Consider the following 21,842-nt stretch of genomic DNA (forward strand, 5'->3'; position numbering starts at 1 on the left):
CACAATTATGATGGTTATGTGAAAAGATATGAAGTTAGGTTAGTTGCTCAAGGTTTCAATTAAAGTGAAGGGTTTGATTATAAAGAGACTTTTGCACCAGTGGTAAAGATAACCACTGTTAGAGTTTTTTTGGCATTAACTAGCGTGCACATATGACATATACATCACTTAGAAGTACACGATGTCTTCTTAAATGGAGATTTAGAAGAAGCGTATATGAAAATTTCCCCAGGATATGACACTAGTGAAAATAAACTAGTATGTAAGTTAAACATGTCTATTTATGGATTAAAACAAGCATTACGACAATCGAATGAGAAATTTAAAAAAGGCTCTATTAAATTTTGGGTTTACCCAAAGCAAAGCTGATTGCTCGTTTTTTTATTATCATAAAAACTCTAAAATAAGAGTTCTATTATGTTATATGGATGATATATATGACCTTAGGAGGTAATGACATTCAACTAATACAACAAATAAAGCAATACATAGCTAAATATTTTATAGGTCTTGAAGTTAAGGATCTACGAACTCTAAAATATTTTCTAGGTACAGAAACAACACAGAATTAACACTATGTCAAAAGAAATATACTATGGATCTTTTAGATGACAATGCTAAAATTAGTACTTCACCAACTGACACTAATGTGAAAATGTCACTACACTTAGGAAACCTAATAACCTAAAGAGGCATTTTACAATATAGAAGATTGATAGGAAAGCTTATGTATTTAACATTAACCAGACCAAATATCACTTTTGACGTAAACAGCTTAAGTCATGATAAATCCCACTACTCAACACATAAATGCCGCAAACAAAATTATTACATAGCTAAAAGGAAAAAGATATAAGGGGCTTTTTCCATCCTAACACTAACCAAATATAGGTAGAAGCCTATTGTGATGCGGATTGGACATCCTATATAGACACAAGGAGGTTTGACACAGACTATTGTGTCACATTAGGGCAATCCCTAATCTCTTGGAAATCCAAGAAGCAAAACACAGTGTTGAGGTCATTTGTAGAGGCAGAATACAAAGCTATAGCAACTACTGCCAATGATGAGAAGTCATTTCTTTAATAAGATATGTTCTCTATCATTATTTTGATCATCTACTACTAGGCGTCACGCACACAAAGACCTGAACATTGCGTTATACGGGGTGGTAAAAATGGAAAAATATAAGACGAGCTGCTAACATGAAACGAGCCCCTCTGTAAATGTCTTAATTAGGTAAGTTCGGAGTCAAGCTAGAGGGTACTACCTTTACATGATTGGGTGATGGATGTGCTTATTCGTCTTGCGATTGAGAGGGCCTCATCAATAAAAGGACATAATTATATCATGAGGGAAAGTCATTTCTTATTATTATTTTGGCCGTCTACTCTCATTTATAAAAGGACATAGACTTCCTCTTGAATGGTATGTTGCATCACACTCACATATTACATAGTCTAAGTATCAATGACTTCTCATTCGAATCTAATGCTCATAATAAATTATTTTTTTATTATTTATTAAGGACAATAAGATCTCAAGAAATTATATCCAGATTGTTGTGATTTAATGAAACAAAACTTGAATATAAAAAGTATGCATAAACAAAAGAGAGAAAGAAGACACAAGATTTAACAAGGTTCGACACAATTTGCCTATATCCTCGGGAGAAAAACAATGAATAATTCCATTAATATGAAGAAGATTATAAAAGAGATAAGCTCTTGAACTCAAAAACTAACCCAAATCTCTCTCTCGCTCTAGACGACACTCTCCCAATTTTTACTACTCTAAACAACTCTCTCAAGTCGGCTCTCTTAAAAAATCCTACAAATAAAATCTATTTATAAGGGCCATCCTATGTAGATCTACAACAACCATCTGGATGGCTCGAGGAGCAGTCCGGACGAATACTAATCTTCTCCCAATAGTGGACCTGCTGTCCGGACACTAACATAGTTTTGTAAGAGCCAAAATATCACAAAGATCCACCTTGGCAAATATTGAGCAAGCAACCATCTTGACCTAGTCCAAAACAAAATCCACCAAACGGGAACAAATCAAACCAACCACTTGAGATGCAACCAAAACCAATTAAGACGAGCCGACAAAAATCTTCATCCTTCCTCATGAACATCCTTCCTCATGTTGCCTTCTCCAAAAAAATCACAAACTTTAGAGATTAACTTTGACCAAGTCCAAGCTCTCTTGAACTTGTTTGCCAGTTCCACAACATCACCTGATGCACTATAAATATGTCGACCAATCTCACTTTCTTTTGACTACTTTAGAACATGAAACCCTCATATTCTTTACCTTAGTAAGTGCTTCCGAAACTGTGTTTCTCATCTGAGAACGACCACCATGTCTTCTCTGAGAATTCTCTGCCATAGATTGAACTGAAGTATCAATCTACACTCCACTTGATTTTCTCATCTGAAGCTCCACTTGTTTCTGAGACCCCGAAACACCTTTAGTATTGATTATACCACTTTGAAGAACATACAGATCACCAATCATCTTCCCCATCATTATTGTTAGTAATCCCTTGCTTACCTTCAAAACTCCACTTTTTGTGGAGAACCCGCAGCCTTTGGAATCCAGACTTCTCAAAGACAATAAATTCTTCTTAAAATATGGTACATGACAAAAACCCGTCAAAGTTTTAATAGCTCCACATTGCAATCGGATTCGTACTGAGCCTTTCCCAACAATCTTGCAGAAAGTACCGTTGGCCACCAACATTAATTGTGCCACCTTTGACTGAATCATAGATAGTGAACGCGTCGCTATAAGGAGACACGTGATAGGTGCAACTCAATCCGAATAGATATATAGTAGTTGTGAATAAGACAACTATTGCTTATAACAAATTATAACTATTATTCACACATCCGCAATAGTTTAAGATGTTAGAGTGAAATATATTGATCAACCACTTGAGTAATAAGCTAATAGTGAACTTCTCTGGGGCTAGTAGTGAATATATTGATCAACTATCATTTACGTTTCTCTTTAGTTGAAAGGCTACCAGCTTCACCATAAGTTTCACCAAACACTCTACACCAAGAACGTAGAGTTGTTTGCAGAGCCGATACTTCTCAAAAGGACTTTTTTGTCAACCAGGTTGGTAACCCACAAACCCTCCAAAATCATCACCATCTTTTGAATATGAATCTCTTGGAAACGGTGGTCGATATAAGTGTAAGCAGGTACATGACAACCAAGTTTTGGCTGACCATGTCCCCTATTACGGATGGTTCTGGGCACTTGTTCCTCTAGGGATATCTCCTTAGCAGGAAGTTGACGTTCAGCATGTCTAGGTTGTACTTGAATCATGAATCGAGTGAACATCTCGCGCAACTCATTCATCTACTGTCGTTCAGCGTTGATCGCTGCCCAATAATCTTTGATTCCTTGCTCTTTAGCAGCTGGGTTCTGTCCTCCTCCTTTATTGTTAGCCTTAGATCCAAGGTGAACTCCTTAACTCTGATACCAACTTAAGATGGCGAAAACAACAATGAAGCTTAAACCAACATTTAATCCAAGAAAAGAAACAATAGAATCCCCATATTTGAGAGAGACTCTCAAGGGTTTCAATATAATTCTCAAAATTCAAAGTTGATGACCACTAGGGTCAGCTACAAACCTAAAAGGATGAAAAAAGAAAACAAAAATGTCAAATTATTACAATACCCTAAAACATAAAATGACCCACTTAAGGGCCTCAACGATGGAATTTGACAAAACTAGGTCAAATTTTGTGTGATTCTGACAACATGGTATTTCAATCTTCCTAAGCAGTTTTCTTGTAAATATGGTGCGACTAGTCCTACATCAACTACAAAGGCTGTAGAGAAGCGAGAGTCGATGCATTAAATTCATCTGCGCTATCTAAAATGCAGTATCTGTTGTGATTTTTTTATGTATATAATAAAATTTATCTTCACTAAATTTATCTACATTATATATTGTGGTTTTGTTATAATTAGTATATATTAAAATTTATCTGCAATAAATTTCTATGCATTATTTTTTGTTGCTTTGCTATGGTTAATATATATTAAAATTTATCCATACTAAATTTATATGAATTAATTTATCTATAATAATTTATTTGTACGTTGTGGGTTTGTCATGATTGGTATATAAAGATAAATTTATATGCGGAACTTTTTCATCTTAGAATATATCGATGATGAATCTTATTTGAAATAAAAATGAAAAAATTATTGAGGGAAAACAAAAATAAAAATGTGTTTTTATAAGATAATATCTGCTCTCTAAGGTTAGCAGCTAAAGAATTGTGTTTTGTGATTATACAATCCTAGAGAGAGATCATCAAGATTAGTTGGCCAATTCTGTGTCAAGTGAGTGAGTAGATGGATAATGTTCATGTGTTGTATGTTAAATATGTTTTAGTGAAGGAGGATCAATGACAAAAGCGAAGGATGATGAGTAAGATTTGGGAGCTCCGCAAATTCGACGAGGTAGTGTATGTGTCAACATTTATGTTATTGTACGAGGCTGCTCGATTTGTTGTGGATAACATTATACTCCCTCCGTCCCGTAAAGATAGTCATATTTCTTTTTTCACACAAATTAAGAAAATCTAATTAATATAGTAATAACATTCAATTTTACTCACATATTTCCTAATATACCCCTAAGTAATACTTAGATAACCCTAATTAATACTGTGACAACAAAACACATTAAATAGGGGTATTTTAGGAAACTAATAAACTAATTACATTCTAAAAAATAAAACAATAATATAATTTGGAATAGACTAATAAAGAAAATAGGATTATCTTTACGAGACGGAGGGAGTATAAGTGTGAGGTCTGCATTGATTTCTTTGGATTCTCATAATCTCACCACGCTTTCAATCTTTTCTCGATCTCCATTATTGTCCTTTGCAAATAAAAATCTGAATGACATGCACATGCCGAAAACGTTTATCGATGGTAGTACATATATATATATATATATATCTGAAACAGTATTTGAGTTAGAACAAATTCATTGGGCTTATAAAATTTTAGAAGAACATTTTAGTGAAAATTCACTAAAATTATGGGATCGTAGTCCATGATTCTGTCATCTCCTAATATAATTATTAGGGTTAAACCAATGGTTTATCCTAGACAAGATATACATGAATTTGATAGTCAAATAAAAAAATTATTAGAAAAAAAAGTACTTGATAGAATAGAAACCACTAAAAGTCCACATTCTAGCCTTGCTTTTATGGTTAGAAATAGGAGTGAGATTAGAAGAGAAAGCCTCGAAAAGATGTCTTAGTTAATCTAGCTAAGGGAGCTACGTTTTTTTAGCAAGTTTGATTGTAGGTTTGGATACTAACAATTAAGATTAACTGAAGAGTTAACGAGGCATTTGGTTGGTGTTTTGAGAGTGGGAATGAGGTTGAGATGAGGGTAAGATTATATATTCTCTTATTTGGTTGAGTTTTGGAGTTGCCATTCTTCATAAGGGAGAATGAGTTTTGATGTGTAAAAGACTTTTTTTTTTTACATTTGTTATAAAATATTATTTTATTTTCTAAAAAAGAAAAAAAGGTAATATGAAAATTGTACTATTTTCAGATTTTGTACTATTTTCAGATTCATGCCCACTATTTTATTTTATACCAAACATGACAATGCTCACTCCATACTCATCTCACGCTCACCTCGCATCTCATGCTCACCTCACAAAATTATAACCAAATGCCCTGTAAAAACGTTGACTACTTTTAATACGCTGAGAGGATTGTAATCTTTATGATCATTATCATCAAGTAATCTTGATGAACTCGCTCCTCTATTAGGATGGTATAATCACAATTCACAAAACAAAATGCTTTAGCTGCCAACTTTGGAGAACAGTTTGATTTTAAGTTATAAAACACTTTGTTTTTCCTCAATATTCTACGCATCTTATTGGTAATTGCCCTAAATAAAAATGTGTTTGTTGAGAAAAGTAGACTTGCGACACTTATTTTGACACTACCCCAAATGGGAGTTAGTGTCAACCGTTCTTACAAAAATCGATGGTGACTATTCACATGGCTCATTATCTATATTGGTGTGAACAACGCATGATGAGCAATTTCCGACATAAAATTGACCCAATTTGAAACCGATTTCTTACCATGACCTAATAGCAAATGTTTCCATTTCTCCATGGTCTATTTGAACTTCTCTATCTACATCCATGTGAATCGCATGTTCAATTATTTTTTACTCAGAAATCGATAATACTTGTTAAAAGTAACTCACTCGACTTAGGCAACTAGCAAATATAAAAAGGGAAGAACAAAGAGAACCTCCAGAGTAGCAGACATTGTTCAAGGTTTTCCTACAATGTCGTCCTCCAATCAATCCCTTCTCCTTTCAGTCCTTCTCTTTGCTCTCATCTCTTCCACCATTTCCCGATCAATAATCCGAATGCCTAGTGCTACCAGCCGCCGAAATATCCACGCTGATGACAACTATCTATATTGCGACAGCTGGCGATTGTCCGTCGAGACCAACAACGCCGGATCCTGGTCTACAATCCCCTCTTCATGCGTTAGCTTTGTTCAAGACTACATGACTGGTGATCGCTTCATCTCGGACTCCGAGACCGTCGTAGCAGACTCTCTGGCCTTTGCCTTGACTGTGGAGATCGTCGGCGATGGCAAGGACGCTTGGATCTTCGATGTCGATGACACTCTGCTCTCCAATCTTCCTTACTACCAGGACAATGGATGGGGGTAAAGTAGTTCTGTCCTGATCGTTGCTTGATTTGTTGTTGTTGACGTAAATTCTACACCAAATTTAGTAACCATGGAATCTTGGTTTTGGATGCAGATCAGAACCCTACAATCATACTGCTTATTATGAATGGGTGGATTTGGCTAATGCTCCTGCTATACCTCCAAGTTCTTATTTGTTCAAGGAGCTCAAGAAGCTTGGGTTCACTATATTTTTATTGACAGGGCGCGATGAATTTCAAAGAAATGTTACCGTCAAAAACCTTCTTTCTGAAGGATTTTCAGGCTGGGAAAAGCTTATCTTGAGGTATAGGATATATATAATGCAAAATGTGGTTAATTATAAGAAGGTTTCATGTCATCTGTTAAATTTCATGCAAGTTGTTGAGTTGTGTATGCAAAAGTTGAACAAACAGCTCTGGTATTTTGGTAATGATACAGGCAGGAATCAGACCAGGGCAAAAAGGCTGTTCTCTATAAGTCTCAGAGGAGATTGGAGTTGATTAAGAAAGGTTACAGGATTCATGGGATGTCTGGAGATCAATGGAGTGATTTGTTGGGCTTTGCAGTTGCAGAACGATCCTTTAAGCACCCAAATCCATACTATTACCTTTCTTAGCTCGAAAATGAACGATAATGTGATATTAATGCTGGGTTTTAATTAAGGTTTTAAAGCCACTAGGCCTAATGAAAATAACTCCCTTTGGGAGAATTATATGTGTGTGTCTATATATATATATATGGTGGAAAGTCATTTCTCTAATAAGATATGTTCTCCATCACTATTATTTTTATATATCATCTACTACTAGATGCCACGCGCACAAAGACTTGAACATTGCGTTATAAGGGAAAATAACTGCAAGTTAACATGAAAACGCGCGAGACGAGCCTCTCATCTATAAATGAATGTAATTGTATCATGATGGAAACTCATTTCTCTAAAAGGTTATGTTCTATATATATATATACCACTATTGTTTTCATCATCTACTCTCAATTGCAAGAATAGTCTACCCTTGTTTCCTGTTCGACTCTTGTTGTCACCCTTTGTCATTAATAAAATCTAAGTTGTGGTAGGCTCGAAAGAGATCGAAAAATAAAACAACTTCCACAAGATCAATTCACTAAGAAATTGAGCAAGTAGGATCTTACTTGAAATAAAACTGAAAAACTTATTGAGAAAAAAAAAGTATTTTTTTTAAGTTTTTAAGTTAAGATCAAACTGCTCTCCAAGGTTAGCGGCTAAAGAATTTTGTTTTGTGATTACACAATCCTAGAGAGAGAGAAAGAGAGAGGAGAGATCATCAAGATTAGTTGATGATAATTATCAATGAAAGATTACGGAGAGTTGGCCAATTCTAGCTATGTCAAGTGAATGGGTAGATGGATAAAGATCATGTGTTGTATGTTAAATATGTCTGAGTAAAGGGGAACCAGTGACAAAAGCAAAGGACGAGGTAGTGTATGTGTCAACATTACGGTATTGTACGAGGCTACTTCATTTGTTGTGGAGAGGTCCACATTGATTTCTTTGGATTCTCACCACACTTACAATCCTTTCTCCATCACCACTTTTGTTGTTTGTTAAGTAGTATCACATCGGTAAAAGATGTGGGAGTCTTTCACTTTATAAGATCAAGTCCTCCCTCATTACACTAACAATGTCTTTTCCTAGGCTTGAGTGAGTTGAGCCTAAAGAGAAACAAAGTCATGCGGACTCGATGTCTTCACGAGAATCGGACAACCCAAAGCAGACAATATTGTTGGTGTGGATTTACGACATGGTATTGGAGCAATTCGGTCCAGTTGGACATGACTTCTACTCCATTTATTGGGCGGGGGAGTGTTAAGTAGTACCACATCGGTAAAAGATGTGGGAGTCTTTCTGTAAAACCCCAAACTTTCCATAGGGGGCTAATTGAAACCAAACAAAAACTTCTAGGGGGAAAAACTAAAGTAAGGGAATTAGAGGGGGTAAATTTGAAATATTAGAGAAATGCCTAATACCTAGTATACGATACAAATACATCTCTTCATCTGTTGTTCTATACGAAACCTAAATTTACAATATGGACAGCTGCACTACCTCAAACACTCTCTATACTAAACCTAAACAAATCTTAGAAGCCGCTGTCAAGGAAGGAAGACTAACACTACTAGTTCGATCGCCATGATCCTTAGACATTGGAGATCACCTTCGTAGTCGACGGAGCAGAAATAGCAGGCTGGAATTCTTCGTGACGGAGGAAATCACCGGAGACATTCATTGGAGAGGATGCAGCATGGGAAGAGAGGAACTCATTCGGTAAATTCTTTCTCTAGTTTTCTCTATACAAGTTCAAATTCCATGGTTGTAATAGAGTACCGGTGATTCCGGTAGATCCCAACCACGAAGCACCATCACAGTGGTTGCAGAGGCATGGGCAAATTGGTCCCACCCTTGGTGGACTTTGAGGGCTGCCATCATGGTAGTTGATGGATAAGCCGAGTCTAATCTTATGTGACTCGATGCTTGAGTTGTATAAAAGCTTGAAGGAGCAGTTCATGTTGACTCGATGAACATCTTACCCAATTGTATATGGATTGATTTGTAAGAATGGAGCCCACATGTGAGTGGACCAAAAGATTATGGTATAGGCAGTGTAGTGTGTACATAAAACTCCTATTGGAGTTTGACTTTTTTCAACTTGGCTCATTAGTCAAGAATGAATATTTAACCAGTGCAAGAATTTACCGTGATATTACATTGACAAAAATTAAGTTATCTGGTCCATCAGATTTTAGTACAATTAAAATTTAATTGTACTTTGGGTTATTTTGGATAGTATAGTATAATATATATACATATATATATATATATGTATATGTACTTAATAACTCGTGACACACCGATATTTATATAGGTGATCGAGGAGACACTGTAGACGTTTAGAATTTGGTGCACTGCTATCGAGGTAGGGGTTCTTCATTTATTGGCCTCTATTACCCGATACTTCGTGTTCTATAATTTTTTTTGTTTTCCTTGTGTGTTAAATACCTGCCTCTTGAATCGTTCTTTGTTGTCTCTTCATTGGTTCGCATTTCTCCGTGCTTGACTATAATCTTTTCAGCATGTAGATAGGCATGTGTAATTTTGACTATGGGAAAATGTTTGATTTGATTAGGACTCTTCGTAGAGCTTTGTGTCCTATTTTTCTAAGAAAGTAAAATATTTTCTTAACTAGTTTGGACATGGGCTTTGGGTGCATGGAAAAACTCATTGTAATATATGCATCATGATATATGTTGACTGTGTGTTCGGATTGTGGATTTGTGGAAATGGGTGGATGTGATAGCCTTGTTGTTGTTGTCTGGCTCTGGTTTGTGCGATGGTTGTGACTCGCGACACACCACCTTAAGACTTGATCACTGTCTGAGATTTATTCCCCTTTATCTGTTCCCACGTGATTATACCAGGATTTGATTGCCGCGGCCTCCGAGGGGGAATCCGGACTGCCGTGTGTCGATGATTGGATGTAGATGATTTGTGGCGCTACGTGCATTGAGAGGAGATGTGTGTTTTGCATATATAATTTGCATGCTTATATATATATGCATATTGGATTGTGATTGTGGCATGAGCATGTTCCTATTGTTCTTGCCTATTCTTGCATTACTCTTGAGGTGATTGTTGTATTTGTAGACTAGTTCTACTTTTTGTCATTTCGTATGTGATTGTCGTTCTAATTCTCTCTCCCTCGGTATTCGCATTATGGATATCTGAGTTCTTTTTGGGTATTTTACCCCTACTGGGCTATTTAGCTCAACCTCCATTTTTTTTTCCCTTTTCAGGCAAGTATAGAGATGGAGACCAATTTTCGAGGCGTGCGCAGTTTCTCATGGATACAGTTGTGGTTTATGGATAGCATATGGTTTGATTATTAAAGACTTTCGCTTTGTTAAATTTTAAAGGTTTATTAATTATGTCTTAATGGGTTTCTAAATACATTTTTTTGGGATTATATTAAATGATTTTGTAGGATTTGCATAGATGATTTGTGTTTTGGACAAATTGGTAATTCCGTAGACCCCCTTTGGGACAGGTCGTTACAGTTTCGCTTTATAAGATCAAGCCCTCCCTCTTGGGCCTAGCCCACTTGTTTAGACCTAAGAAGAAATAAAGTCGTACGCACCTAATATATCCACGGAAATCGGACAACCTAAAGTGGATAATATTGTTGTTGTGTATGGGGGTATGAATTTACAACACTGCTTGTAAATAAAAAGCCTATGTATAGGGGTGTGAATTTATAACATTGTTTGCAAATAAAAAGCCTAAAAAGGCTGGATGACACAGACACAGTTGCAGTGTTGCACATGGCGAAAACGTTTATTGATGGTAGTACATATATATGTATACATATATACACAAGTTGAATTACTTTCTTTGTTATTTTTTAAGACACCCTTTTGATATGAAAACAGGACTGAGAAACAAATTCACTTTTTGGATAATCTAACTGTAATGTTTTTTAATTTCGATAATTGAGTGGTAACACGTTATACATATATATATATATATACTTGGATAAAAGATCAGTTATATATGTAAGAAATTTTGTCCCACCCGAATTGAGAGAATTAAGTAATAAATATATATATATATATTTTGACAGAATTAAGATGAATTTGATATTTAACTTTAAAGGTCAAAATTATTTATATTTTGCAAATATTTTAATTTGTAAAACAAGTTACGTTTAGTGCACCTCAGTCGGATTGAACATTATCCATCTACTCACTCACTTGACACATAATTGGCCAACTCTCGTTAATCTTTCACTGATCATTATCATCAACTAATCTTGGTGATCTCTCTTTGATCAGGATTGTATAATCACAAGACAAAATTCTTTATTTGATCTTAATTTATATAACACTTTTTTTCCCTCATTATTCGAACGTTTGAGACGGTGTATTTTTAATTTTATTAGTAATTGCCCAAAACAAAAATGTGTTTGTTGAAAAAAGTAGACTTACCGACACTTATTTTGACACTACTCCAAATGGGAGTTAATATCAACAGTCGTTACAAAAATGGATTTTCACTATTCACATGACACATTATCTACATCCATGTGAACAACGCATGTGACAAATTAACAATTTTGGGATGAAATTCATCAGAATTAGATCGGAGTGATCCAATTTGAATTTTTTTTTTTTTTTACAGTTACTTAATTTAAATACCCATATATTTCAATTGCATATTTGAATTTCACCCTATGTACATCCATGTAAAAAATTCATGTTCAATTATTTTTACTTTTCAGTACTCGAAAATCGATAATAATGGTTAAAATTTATGTATATATATTTTGTTGTGATTTTGTTATTATTAATATATATTAAAATTTATTTACACTATAATATATAACTTTATAAGCGAAAATTTCTCATACTAGTTGTTGACAGCAAAAGCAATATATGGTCTAGTCAATGTTTTTTTTTTTCTGAGTACAAGTACAGATAAAATATACGACATACCACCAGATCAAGTATAAGAAAGTACAGATATCAACAGGCCCCACGTAGGGACAGACTAAGCCCACACACCTTCTTACAAATATACATGAGGAGGTGAGACTAGAACCCATGACCTAAAGTCAGGGACAAGCAAAGTCATTACCACTCAACCAATGGCTCAATTGCATGGTCTAGTCAATGTTAATGTTAAGTACATAAGTCTTCCTCTTCTATACTGCAAAGGATTGTCAATGATTTTGCCTGAATTAACTGATAATTTTATGTTTAAATCTGTTATGAACCACTAATTTTAGTATTCATAAATCATGTGTCCTTTTTTTTGAAACAAGGATATGAGGAGGGGGTAGGATTAGAACCCACGACCTAATGGGTAGGTGATCTCTTACATACAATGTGATTGTCGTTCAACCAACGAATCACTTGCAAATCATGTGTCTTTTAACAAATCAATGGTGTATTTCTTTTGACATAAAATTAGGCCAGAGTTGTTTCTACTTATTTCAAGACCGAGAAAATATTTTGGAGGTCCTAGATCTTTGATTTTAAAACAGTTGGGTATATATTGTTTCACCTGGTTAATCAAACTTAGGTCATTACTCCAAAAATCATATCATGTACATAGACTAGTAGGACTATACTCACAGACTCCTTATGGTAATAAAATAGAAAGTAATCAATCTTACTTAGGTGAATCCAGAATCTAGTAAAGCTTTCCTATATTTTTTATGTCATTACCTTGAGGCATGTTTTAGACCATAAATAAATAAATCTTTTAAATTTGCATACTAGTTTTTTGTTTTGATTTTCGTAGCCTTGTGGAGCTTCATATAAACCTCTTGTTCTAAATCTCTATTTAAGAAGGCATTATGTAAACTGACTAGGGTTAGGAAAACCATTAAAGTGGTTATCTTAACCATTGGAGCAAATGTTTTTTTGTAGTCAAAATCCTAACTGTTAGGATGAAATATCCCACATCGGTTATAAACCAGGCAAAGTGCCTGTATATAGGAGCAAGCCGCCTCTCCCCTTAAAAGGCCTTTTAGGGGGAGGCCCAAGGGGTCCCAAAATTATTTAATAATTCTGGGTTGGTTACTGAATCTTTGTGCAACTGATCTAGCTTCTTATCTCTCTATTCTGCCATAAGAATTATATTTTATTTTATAAATTTGTTTTGACCCTATTATTTTTCCACCATCTGGTAAACTTGTAAGTTCCCAATTATCATTATTCTTTGAGGCTTCCATCTCTAAATCCATAGTTTTACTCCTATTGGGCCATTTAACGCTTCAGTATAGCTTTTAGGTTCCTAGTGAATAGAAATGGCAGCTAGAAAATGCTCATATGATGTACTATGATAAAGTTTTGATGCATGAATAGAAGTAACATCACAATAGTAATCTTGTAAGTAATAACATCTACACCAATTTACCTTAACAGATTCCTTAAGATACAAATAAAATGTCATTGTTTTTAATTTTACAGATTTCATATCCAACCAACAATACATCATATTATCTCCCTTATTAAAATAATATTTTATTCTCTCTCCTTTATTATTTTATTAATAAAAAAATATTATTGAAAAAACTTCAATAATAAAAATCTCAGTCACTGACAGTCCCCCATGCTCTGCTCGCTGGACTATCGACTCACCAAAGATGAAGTAGGTGCCTCTCCAATGGAGTCCATGCCAACAAAGATGAAGCAGTGGCTTCTCCAACGGAGTCCATGCGAGCACCCAGTCTCTCTGTCCAATTCCATCCTCACTCCACATCTATTTTAAAAGGAAAATCTCCTTCATGAGATAAAAAAAACTTCATGATTTCTAAATATAATACTTTATATCCCTTCGTTCCAAGGGGATATCCTAGAAAAATACATGCTTTGGCTTTAGGTTCAAAATTTGAACTCGGTGGCTTGCTATTTTTGCAAAACAGTAACAACCAAATATTTTAAAACTGTTATGATCTACTTCTTTATTGTATTCTATCTGATAGGAAGATTTGTTAACAAGAACTCTACTTGGGATCCTATTGATCAAGAATACAGCAGTTTGTACAGTATGCAATTTAAGTTTTGGTGTTGGATACTATTGGAAGAAAAGATTGCGTGATTAGAAGATTGCGTAATTAATTATGATTGTGTAATCTCGTGTATATATGGTTTGTGTATATTTAGGCTTGATTATAGGGTCAATGACTGTAGCAACACTTAAGGAGAGATGCCAGGGATTTTCCTATAATCAAGGAACCATGCAAATTATATATGATAGGTTGTATCCTCAAAGTAAATACGATTACTGAAAGCAATTATTCTTTTGTTTCTTCTTTTCTTCAGATACCCTCATTTTAGAAAAATTGTCCCATTTCAAATTCTAACTCATTATCTGTCCATATGATTTTGATGTTTTTTATTGAATTGATTTTTGATGAAGCTTACAAATCCTTTAACATAAGCCCTGGTTTTTGCCATTGAACTCATTAGATAGACCCAAGTCATCCTAAAGTAGTCGTCTACTACCATCAAAAAGTATTTAAAACCGTCCAGAGAAATCACAGAATTGGATCCCTATATGTACATATGAATTAATTCAAAGCAATCCTTTGTGGTAGTAGAACTAATGTCGAAAGAACCTGTGTTAACGACGACGCTTTTTTTGGAGCTTTTTATAAAGCGTAGACACTCATTTTATTTCACGGTATTTTTTTAAATAAACGTCGTATATATTTTAATCAATTGCGACGCCTAATAAGAGCGTCGTACAATCATTGATATAACAACAATGACTATTAAAGCATCTGATAACACACAATTATGCACATTTTGCATCCCTTATTCCTATACTTTGCACTAGTTTCCTTTGTGAAATTGGTTGTTTTGTTGTGTTTTGTGTAAGTTTTGAAGGAATACGTCCCTAATGGTACTTGAGAGCTAAAGAGGCAAAAATATGATGAAATGAGAAAAGATGAATATGTTCACAATTTTGAAGTCAAGTCAGGTTCCTAAACAAATTCGTCAACTTCACGAAATAAATTGGATGTACTCAGGAAGAACTGGATGACGAGTAATATACCGTTGGAAAGATCTAGAAGTCTAGTTTCCATATAATTTTATGGTTCTTGATTTGGAGTTTTCTAGAGGAAGTTTCATTAGTTTTAGCATCAGTGGTTCAGTGTAGAAATTATATACGAAATTAGAATATTTGATACCTCAAGTTACTGTTCTTGGTACTCAAGACACGGAACAAATCTTGGGAGATTACAGGGCACTCTAATCTTGTATTAGAAGTAAATGACAACTCTCTCAGTCAGTTTAAGTTCGGTTTCCATAAGGAGACGTGTATTGAAAGTCAAGTTCTATATCAATTAGGAGAAACACTTATAGTAGTTGGACTTAATTCCTATTTTGTCTCAAAGGTCTCAGTTGGTGGTGCCCTATTTTGGAACTATAAAAGGGACGTAAAAGTCATCAAAGAACGAAGGAACGAACGAATGGAGAGCACGGAGAGAAGGTGAAATCAGCAGCAAGCAAGCCGAGATCTACTATTTGGTTTTCTCTTTCTCTTATGTATGCTAGTCTTCAAAACAGATGACGTGTGGCTAATATTCCTTCAGTAAAGGGGTTGGTTGAAGCCCGAACATTATTGTATTGATGCTTCGTTAATCTTATTTCTTGAGATCGAATGAAAATCTTTTCACTATATTACTTGTTGATGAAATCTGAGATATGTTTCTTTGAGTGCGCGTTTAGATTCATGTTTTAGGATTCTATTGCTAGGACGATATGATTGATCACCCATATCTTCATAAAGTCTCAAGTAGCCAATGAATAAGATAACTCATATTCATGTGAATTGATTTCTAGATGACGTAAGATGCATGCCACGTCCTATGAATTTAGTGATGTTTGCCTTCTTTCTGCTTAATGATTCTTGAGTGTTGAATCTATGAACATGTCATTCTAGATTGCATCTTAAGAACTAAGTTAAGGAGTACATGTCACGCACTTGACATACCAATTAAGAGAGAGCAATAAGATAAAATCAACATGCCATTGTTTTATCTTAGACATCGTCATTCGTGAATTAAGAAATATAGATGAAGGTTGCAGCAGTACATGATTGTTAGCGGTGGATAGCTTTCCCTTGACTTTTTCTCTTATAAGAATCAAAAACGTTTTTACTTCTTACTGACTATTTTGAGTTATCCATTTAGCTCGAGTCACAATTAGATTTGATTTGCAATTATATTCCAATCCTCTACGGGAGATACCCTTGCTTCTCACTATACTTAACAACCTTTTCTTAAGTTGCAAGGATTAAATTGAGTTATTTTTTAGTACCTATATTGGTATTCGAAAATAGCTGAACAATTTTTGGTGCTGTGTCGCCGGAGATTGTTTTACTTGATTGCAAACTGATTTTCTTGTTGTGTTTCTTTTCAGTTTATGCACACTCAAAGTCCTCTCAATCACTACCGCCAACGCCACAATCTAATTCGGACGAAGAGGAAGAGCAGCCTATTTTTTAGGATAACGCAATGGCTGAAGGGGAGAAACCACTCAAAGCTTCTTTTGTCCCTACAAATTTAGCTCAGCCATGATGCATTGCCTTTACTCCCACTGCGACATCTACATATAACATATCTCCTCAATTGATCAATTCTGTATCACACTTTTATGGAAAGCCAATAGGGGATCCCAACATGCACCTTCGGGAATTCTATGATATGTGTAGGACACAGAACATCCAACACCTAAATGCCGAGGGACTCAGGTTAATTATTTTTCCCTTTTCTCTAAAGGATGATGCTAAGTGGTGGTTAACTTCTTTGCCAGCAGGATCTATTACCACTTGGGATCAGCTGGCTACCAAGTTCATCACAAAGTATTTCCCCGCTCAGAAAACAAGGCAATTGAGAAAGGAGATAAATGCCTTCCAGCGGAAAGATGGAGATTCTTTTCATGAAACATGGGTACATTCAATGAGTTGCTTCGCAAGTGTCCTCATCATGGTTTTTCCAAAATGACGAGGCTCAATCCTTTTATGAAGGCTTGAATGATGCCAACAAAGTCCTTGTGGACTCAGCATGTGGGGGAGCTTTTATGAATAAAACAAGTAATGAGGCTTTTCAACTATTTGAGACCTTAAGTGAAAATTCTCAGCAATTCTCTACTGGAGGAAGGCAAGGATCAAGGAGTAGGAGTGTTTATGAAGTAAATGTTTGGGATGGATCTTCCTCACAAATAACAGCTATTGAAAATAAATTAAACATGCTGATGAAGACCATACTCCCAATAAGACAAGCGACTCAAAAGTGATGTATGTGCTAAATGTTTCAATATTGATCATGCAACTGAAACTTGTCATATGTCTTCTTTAGAGCTGGAGCAAGCTAACTATGCGGCACAAAAGTCAAGGTATAACCCTTACTCCAATACTTACAATCCGGGTTGGCATGACCATCAATCTTGTTTTCCCGTTGATACTTCTGATTATTTGGTGCAGGATACATTCAATACAAGCATGGGTGATGACTCTTTAAAAACTGTGCTGGAATTGGGTTTATTACCGTGCCAACAATCAACCATCGCAATGACCAACCAAGAAGCTATGTGGTGTCAAGAATTGGAGAGTTCAGTGGCTGCCCTTGAAGCTTTGCCACAAATACAAGGTAAGCATTATTCTCCTTTTATTTCTCTTCCAATTTCTAATGAAAAACTTGTTCCTTATGTGATTGAGGCACCAAAAGTAGAGCTTAAACAGCTACCGGACCATCTGCAATATGCATTCTTGGGAGACAATGAGACACTACCAGTTATTATCGTAGCTAACCTTTCGGTAGAGGATAGAGATAAGCTGATTCGAGTTCTTAGAGAGCACAAAATAGCAATTGGTTGGAGTATAGCGGATATCAAAGGCATAAGCCCAGCCACATGCATGCACAAGATACTTTTTGAGGAAGGATCAAAACCTACAAGAGAATCCCAACGTCAATTGAACCCTCCTATGATGGAAGTGGTCAAGAAAGAAGTTCTCAAACTTCTTGATGCCAATATGATATACCCTATCTCTGATAGTAAATGGGTGAGTCCAGTACAAGTTGTTCCCAGATGATCCGGAATAACAGTTGTGAAGAGCAAGGACAATGAACTAGTGGCTCAACGTTTGCAAACGGGCTGGAGAGTGTGCATCGACTATCTCAAGCTCAACAATACTACACGTAAGGATCACTTTCCTTTACCTTTTATTGATCAGATGCTTGAGCGTCTTGCAGGTCATGCATATTATTGTTTCTTGGATGGCTACTCGGGTTACAACCAAATTGCCATAGCTCCGGAAGATCAAGAGAAGACGACATTCACTTGTCCTTTCGGAACATTTGCGTATAGGAGGATGCCTTTTGGTTTGTGCAACGCCCCTGCCACATTTCAACGTTGTATGATGAGCATATTTTCTGACATGGTCGAAAAAATTATCGAGGTATTCATGGATGACTTTTCGATTTTCGGTAATTCTTTTGACCATTGTCTTCATAATTTGTCACTTGTTTTAAAACGTTGTCAAGAAATTCACCGTGTACTTAATTGGGAGAAGTGTCACTTCATGGTAACACAAGGTATAGTTTTAGGCCATATTATATCTCCTAGGGGTATTGAAGTTGACAAAGCAAAGATAGACCTTGTTCGTTCTTTACCACCCCCTACATGTGTGAGGGAGGTTCATTCTTTTCTTGGTCATGCAGGTTTCTATCGGCGCTTCATCAAGGATTTCTCAAAGATTACAAGGCCTCTTTGTTGCCTACTCCAAAAAGAAGTGGAATTTGAGTTCAATGAAGAATGCAAAGTGGTGTTTGACAAGCCTAAGGGAATGTTAACGATAGCCCTTATCATTGTGCCACCAGATTGGAGCCTTCCCTTTGAATTAATGTGCGATGTAAGTGACTACGCGGTGGGTGCTGTTTTGGGACAACGAGTAAACAAGCTGCCCCACGTTATCTACTATGCATCTTAGACTCTCAATGAGGCTCAAGTCAAGTATACCACCACAGAGAATGAGCTACTTGCTGTTTTTTTCGCGTTAGATAAATTTCGATCATATCGTATAGGCACTAAAGTGATTGTTTTTTCTGACCATGCAACATTAAAATATCTTCTCACAAAAAAAGATGCTATGCCCAGACTAATTCGATGGATGCTCTTGCTTCAAGAGTTTGATATTGAAATCAAAGACAAGAAGGGGAGTGAGAATGTTGTGGCGGATCATCTCAGTCTCAGCAGCATGACACATACTCAAACTTGGGAAGGTGAGGTCTTGCCCTTACAAGAACAATTTCCTAACGATCAAATTTTTGCTATGCAGTTTACGGATCCTTGGTATGCGGATATCATCAATTATGTTGTTACCAAGGAGATTCCAGTAGATTTTTCTAGAGCACAAAAGGATAGACTTGTCACGATGGCAAAGTACTATGTGTGGGATGATCCATATTTATGGAAGCAATGCCCGGATCAAGTGATACGAAAGTGTGTACCCGAAAGTGAGTTTGATTCTATACTAACTTTCTGTCACTCTTATGCATATGAAGGCCACTATGGAGCTAAGAGGGCAACTCTTAAAGTACTTGAAAGTGGTTTTTATTGGCCATCATTGTTCAAGGATGCATATCATTTTTGTAAGACTTGTGATCGTTGTCAAAGGACAGGTAATATTGGCTCAAGAAATCAAATGCCCTTAAACCTATTCAATATTGTTGAAATCTTTGATGTTTAGAGCATTGATTTCATGGGTCCCTTTCCTTCTTCTCATGGATTCCTTTATATACTTCTCGCTGTCAATTATGTTTCTAAGTGGATAGAGGCATAGGCCACTCGGACTAATGATTCTAAAGTTGTTCTCAATTTTCTTCGAGCTAAAATCTTTTCAAGGTTTGGTATGCCTCGAGCTATTGTCAACGATGGAGGAACTCATTTTTGTAACATATCCTTTGCAGCTTTTTTGAGGAAGTATAATTGTAATATCCTGGTCTAATTTTACACTATTCATAGTATCTTCTCGTGGTGGTTGAGGTGGAGGGAACCTCTGTGTTGGTGAACCGGTATTTGAAGTAAAAATTAAATTGTGATAAAATTATAAAAATATTTTTAATAAATGGGGAATTTTAAAGGAAAATTTTTAAAGTAAGAATTACTTAAATCGGATTTAAATTTGATTTGTTATGAATTTTTGAAGTTAATTATAACAATTTAGTTAGGGGTGTTTTTGACAGATGGGTGTTTTGGTAAATCAAAGATATTATAAAAGAAAAATTAAAATGAAAAAAACTACTTACGCAGTTTTTTCCTGTTCTTCCTTTTCTCTCGCGTGTATTTACTCTTTACTATTCATTTTCCGAGTCCGACGACGGTGAGCGACACCACCGGTATCAAAAGAAGCGTATTGACGAGACGAGTATAACCCAACTTGAATCACGTCGATCGGAGTTGTGGTTAGGGAGATATCGGAGTTTGAAGTTCCGATTTCCTCGGATTTCTTTTGGTCGATCCGGCCGATTCCGGCGACGGTTTGACGTGTTTCAGGTACCTATGAGTTTATCTCATCGAGTTCTTTAATTTGATATAAGATTTGACAGGTTTGGGTGGTCGGATCGCCGGCGATGGGGTTAAATGGGTTTCCGGCGAGTTGACCGAGTCAGGCCGAGTTGACTCAGTTGACCGGCGAGTTGACTCGGCTGGGTACTATTTGACCCGGTCGGGTGCTATTTGACCCGGTTCGGTACTATTTGACCCGGTTACTATTTGATTGTTGTCTTTGACTCGGTTACTATTTATACGCTGACTTTGACCAGTACTATTTGGCCGTTGACCATAGTTGACCGACCGTATTTTTACAGTATTTACATATATCGTGTTTTTCGGTGTAGACGGTGGTCACGGTTGAGATTCGGAGCGGGTTAACTTTTGGAGTTAGGGGTTTATCTGGGACGCGTGCTTGGTTTTAGCACTCTGATTTCTAGGTAGGGGTTTCCTTACTCTTGCATGTGACTTTAGAGTTCCGGTTTACGGACTCTGGTGATATTATGGTTTTGTCGGTTTCCGGGGGTGGAAATACGACCTGTTTGCATGTTGATTTATATTCTCTGTTTTATATATCACTGTTGGTATGTTTTCTGAGAGTGAGTGATTGGAGGTGTTGGATGTGGATGTGACGGTGGATGTGGATATGGAGGTGGATGTGGATGTGGATTGTGGGCCCATATAGGAGCCCAAATGATCAGATATGGATTTCTGATGGATGATATATGTACATATACAGACCGGATATATATACCGGTGGACCGTCTGAGATGGGGTGCATCACAGGGGACGCCCTCTGGTGTAGGCTATGCTATCGGGATACCCGATCCTCATCCAGTTTCGGTGTGGACCTGGATTGAGACACCCTACGGGGATTAGGGTGGGTCCAGGGGTGATTGATAGTTGCTGGATTATGGGAGTTGGTGTGGTGGTTACGGTGTTGGATAGCCTTATCGGCTACCATTTTACTTGATTG

General features: G+C 36.2%; 1 protein-coding gene and 1 non-coding gene across 2 annotated transcripts; one reads left to right on the top strand and one right to left on the bottom strand.

Moving 5' to 3' along the window:
* Positions 1-6,318: 6,318 nt before the first annotated feature.
* LOC119993756 (acid phosphatase 1-like) lies at positions 6,319-7,492 on the top strand. The gene is made up of 3 exons (XM_038840980.1): positions 6,319-6,763; positions 6,861-7,070; positions 7,205-7,492. Exons 1-3 carry the CDS (start codon positions 6,372-6,374, stop codon positions 7,380-7,382), a joined length of 780 nt encoding a protein of 259 aa, XP_038696908.1. The 5' UTR covers positions 6,319-6,371; the 3' UTR covers positions 7,383-7,492.
* Positions 7,493-17,202: 9,710 nt separating this feature from the next.
* Positions 17,203-17,308, bottom strand: LOC119993888. The gene has a single exon (XR_005466583.1). It is a non-coding gene; the product is annotated as a small nucleolar RNA R71 (small nucleolar RNA).
* Between the last annotated feature and the right edge of the window lie 4,534 nt (positions 17,309-21,842).

The sequence above is a fragment of the Tripterygium wilfordii genome, chromosome 23 (genome assembly GCF_013401445.1).
Source record: "Tripterygium wilfordii isolate XIE 37 chromosome 23, ASM1340144v1, whole genome shotgun sequence".
Classification (NCBI taxonomy): domain Eukaryota; kingdom Viridiplantae; phylum Streptophyta; class Magnoliopsida; order Celastrales; family Celastraceae; genus Tripterygium; species Tripterygium wilfordii.

Excerpts from the sequence above, each read along its gene's own strand:
- LOC119993756 (XM_038840980.1), top strand. The coding sequence starts at position 6,372 with ATGTCGTCCTCCAATCAATCCCTTCTCCTTTCAGTCCTTCTCTTTGCT. Across the intron at positions 6,764-6,860 it reads TACCAGGACAATGGATGGGG|ATCAGAACCCTACAATCATA; the intron begins GTAAAGTAGTTC and ends TTTTGGATGCAG. Across the intron at positions 7,071-7,204 it reads TGGGAAAAGCTTATCTTGAG|GCAGGAATCAGACCAGGGCA; the intron begins GTATAGGATATA and ends GTAATGATACAG.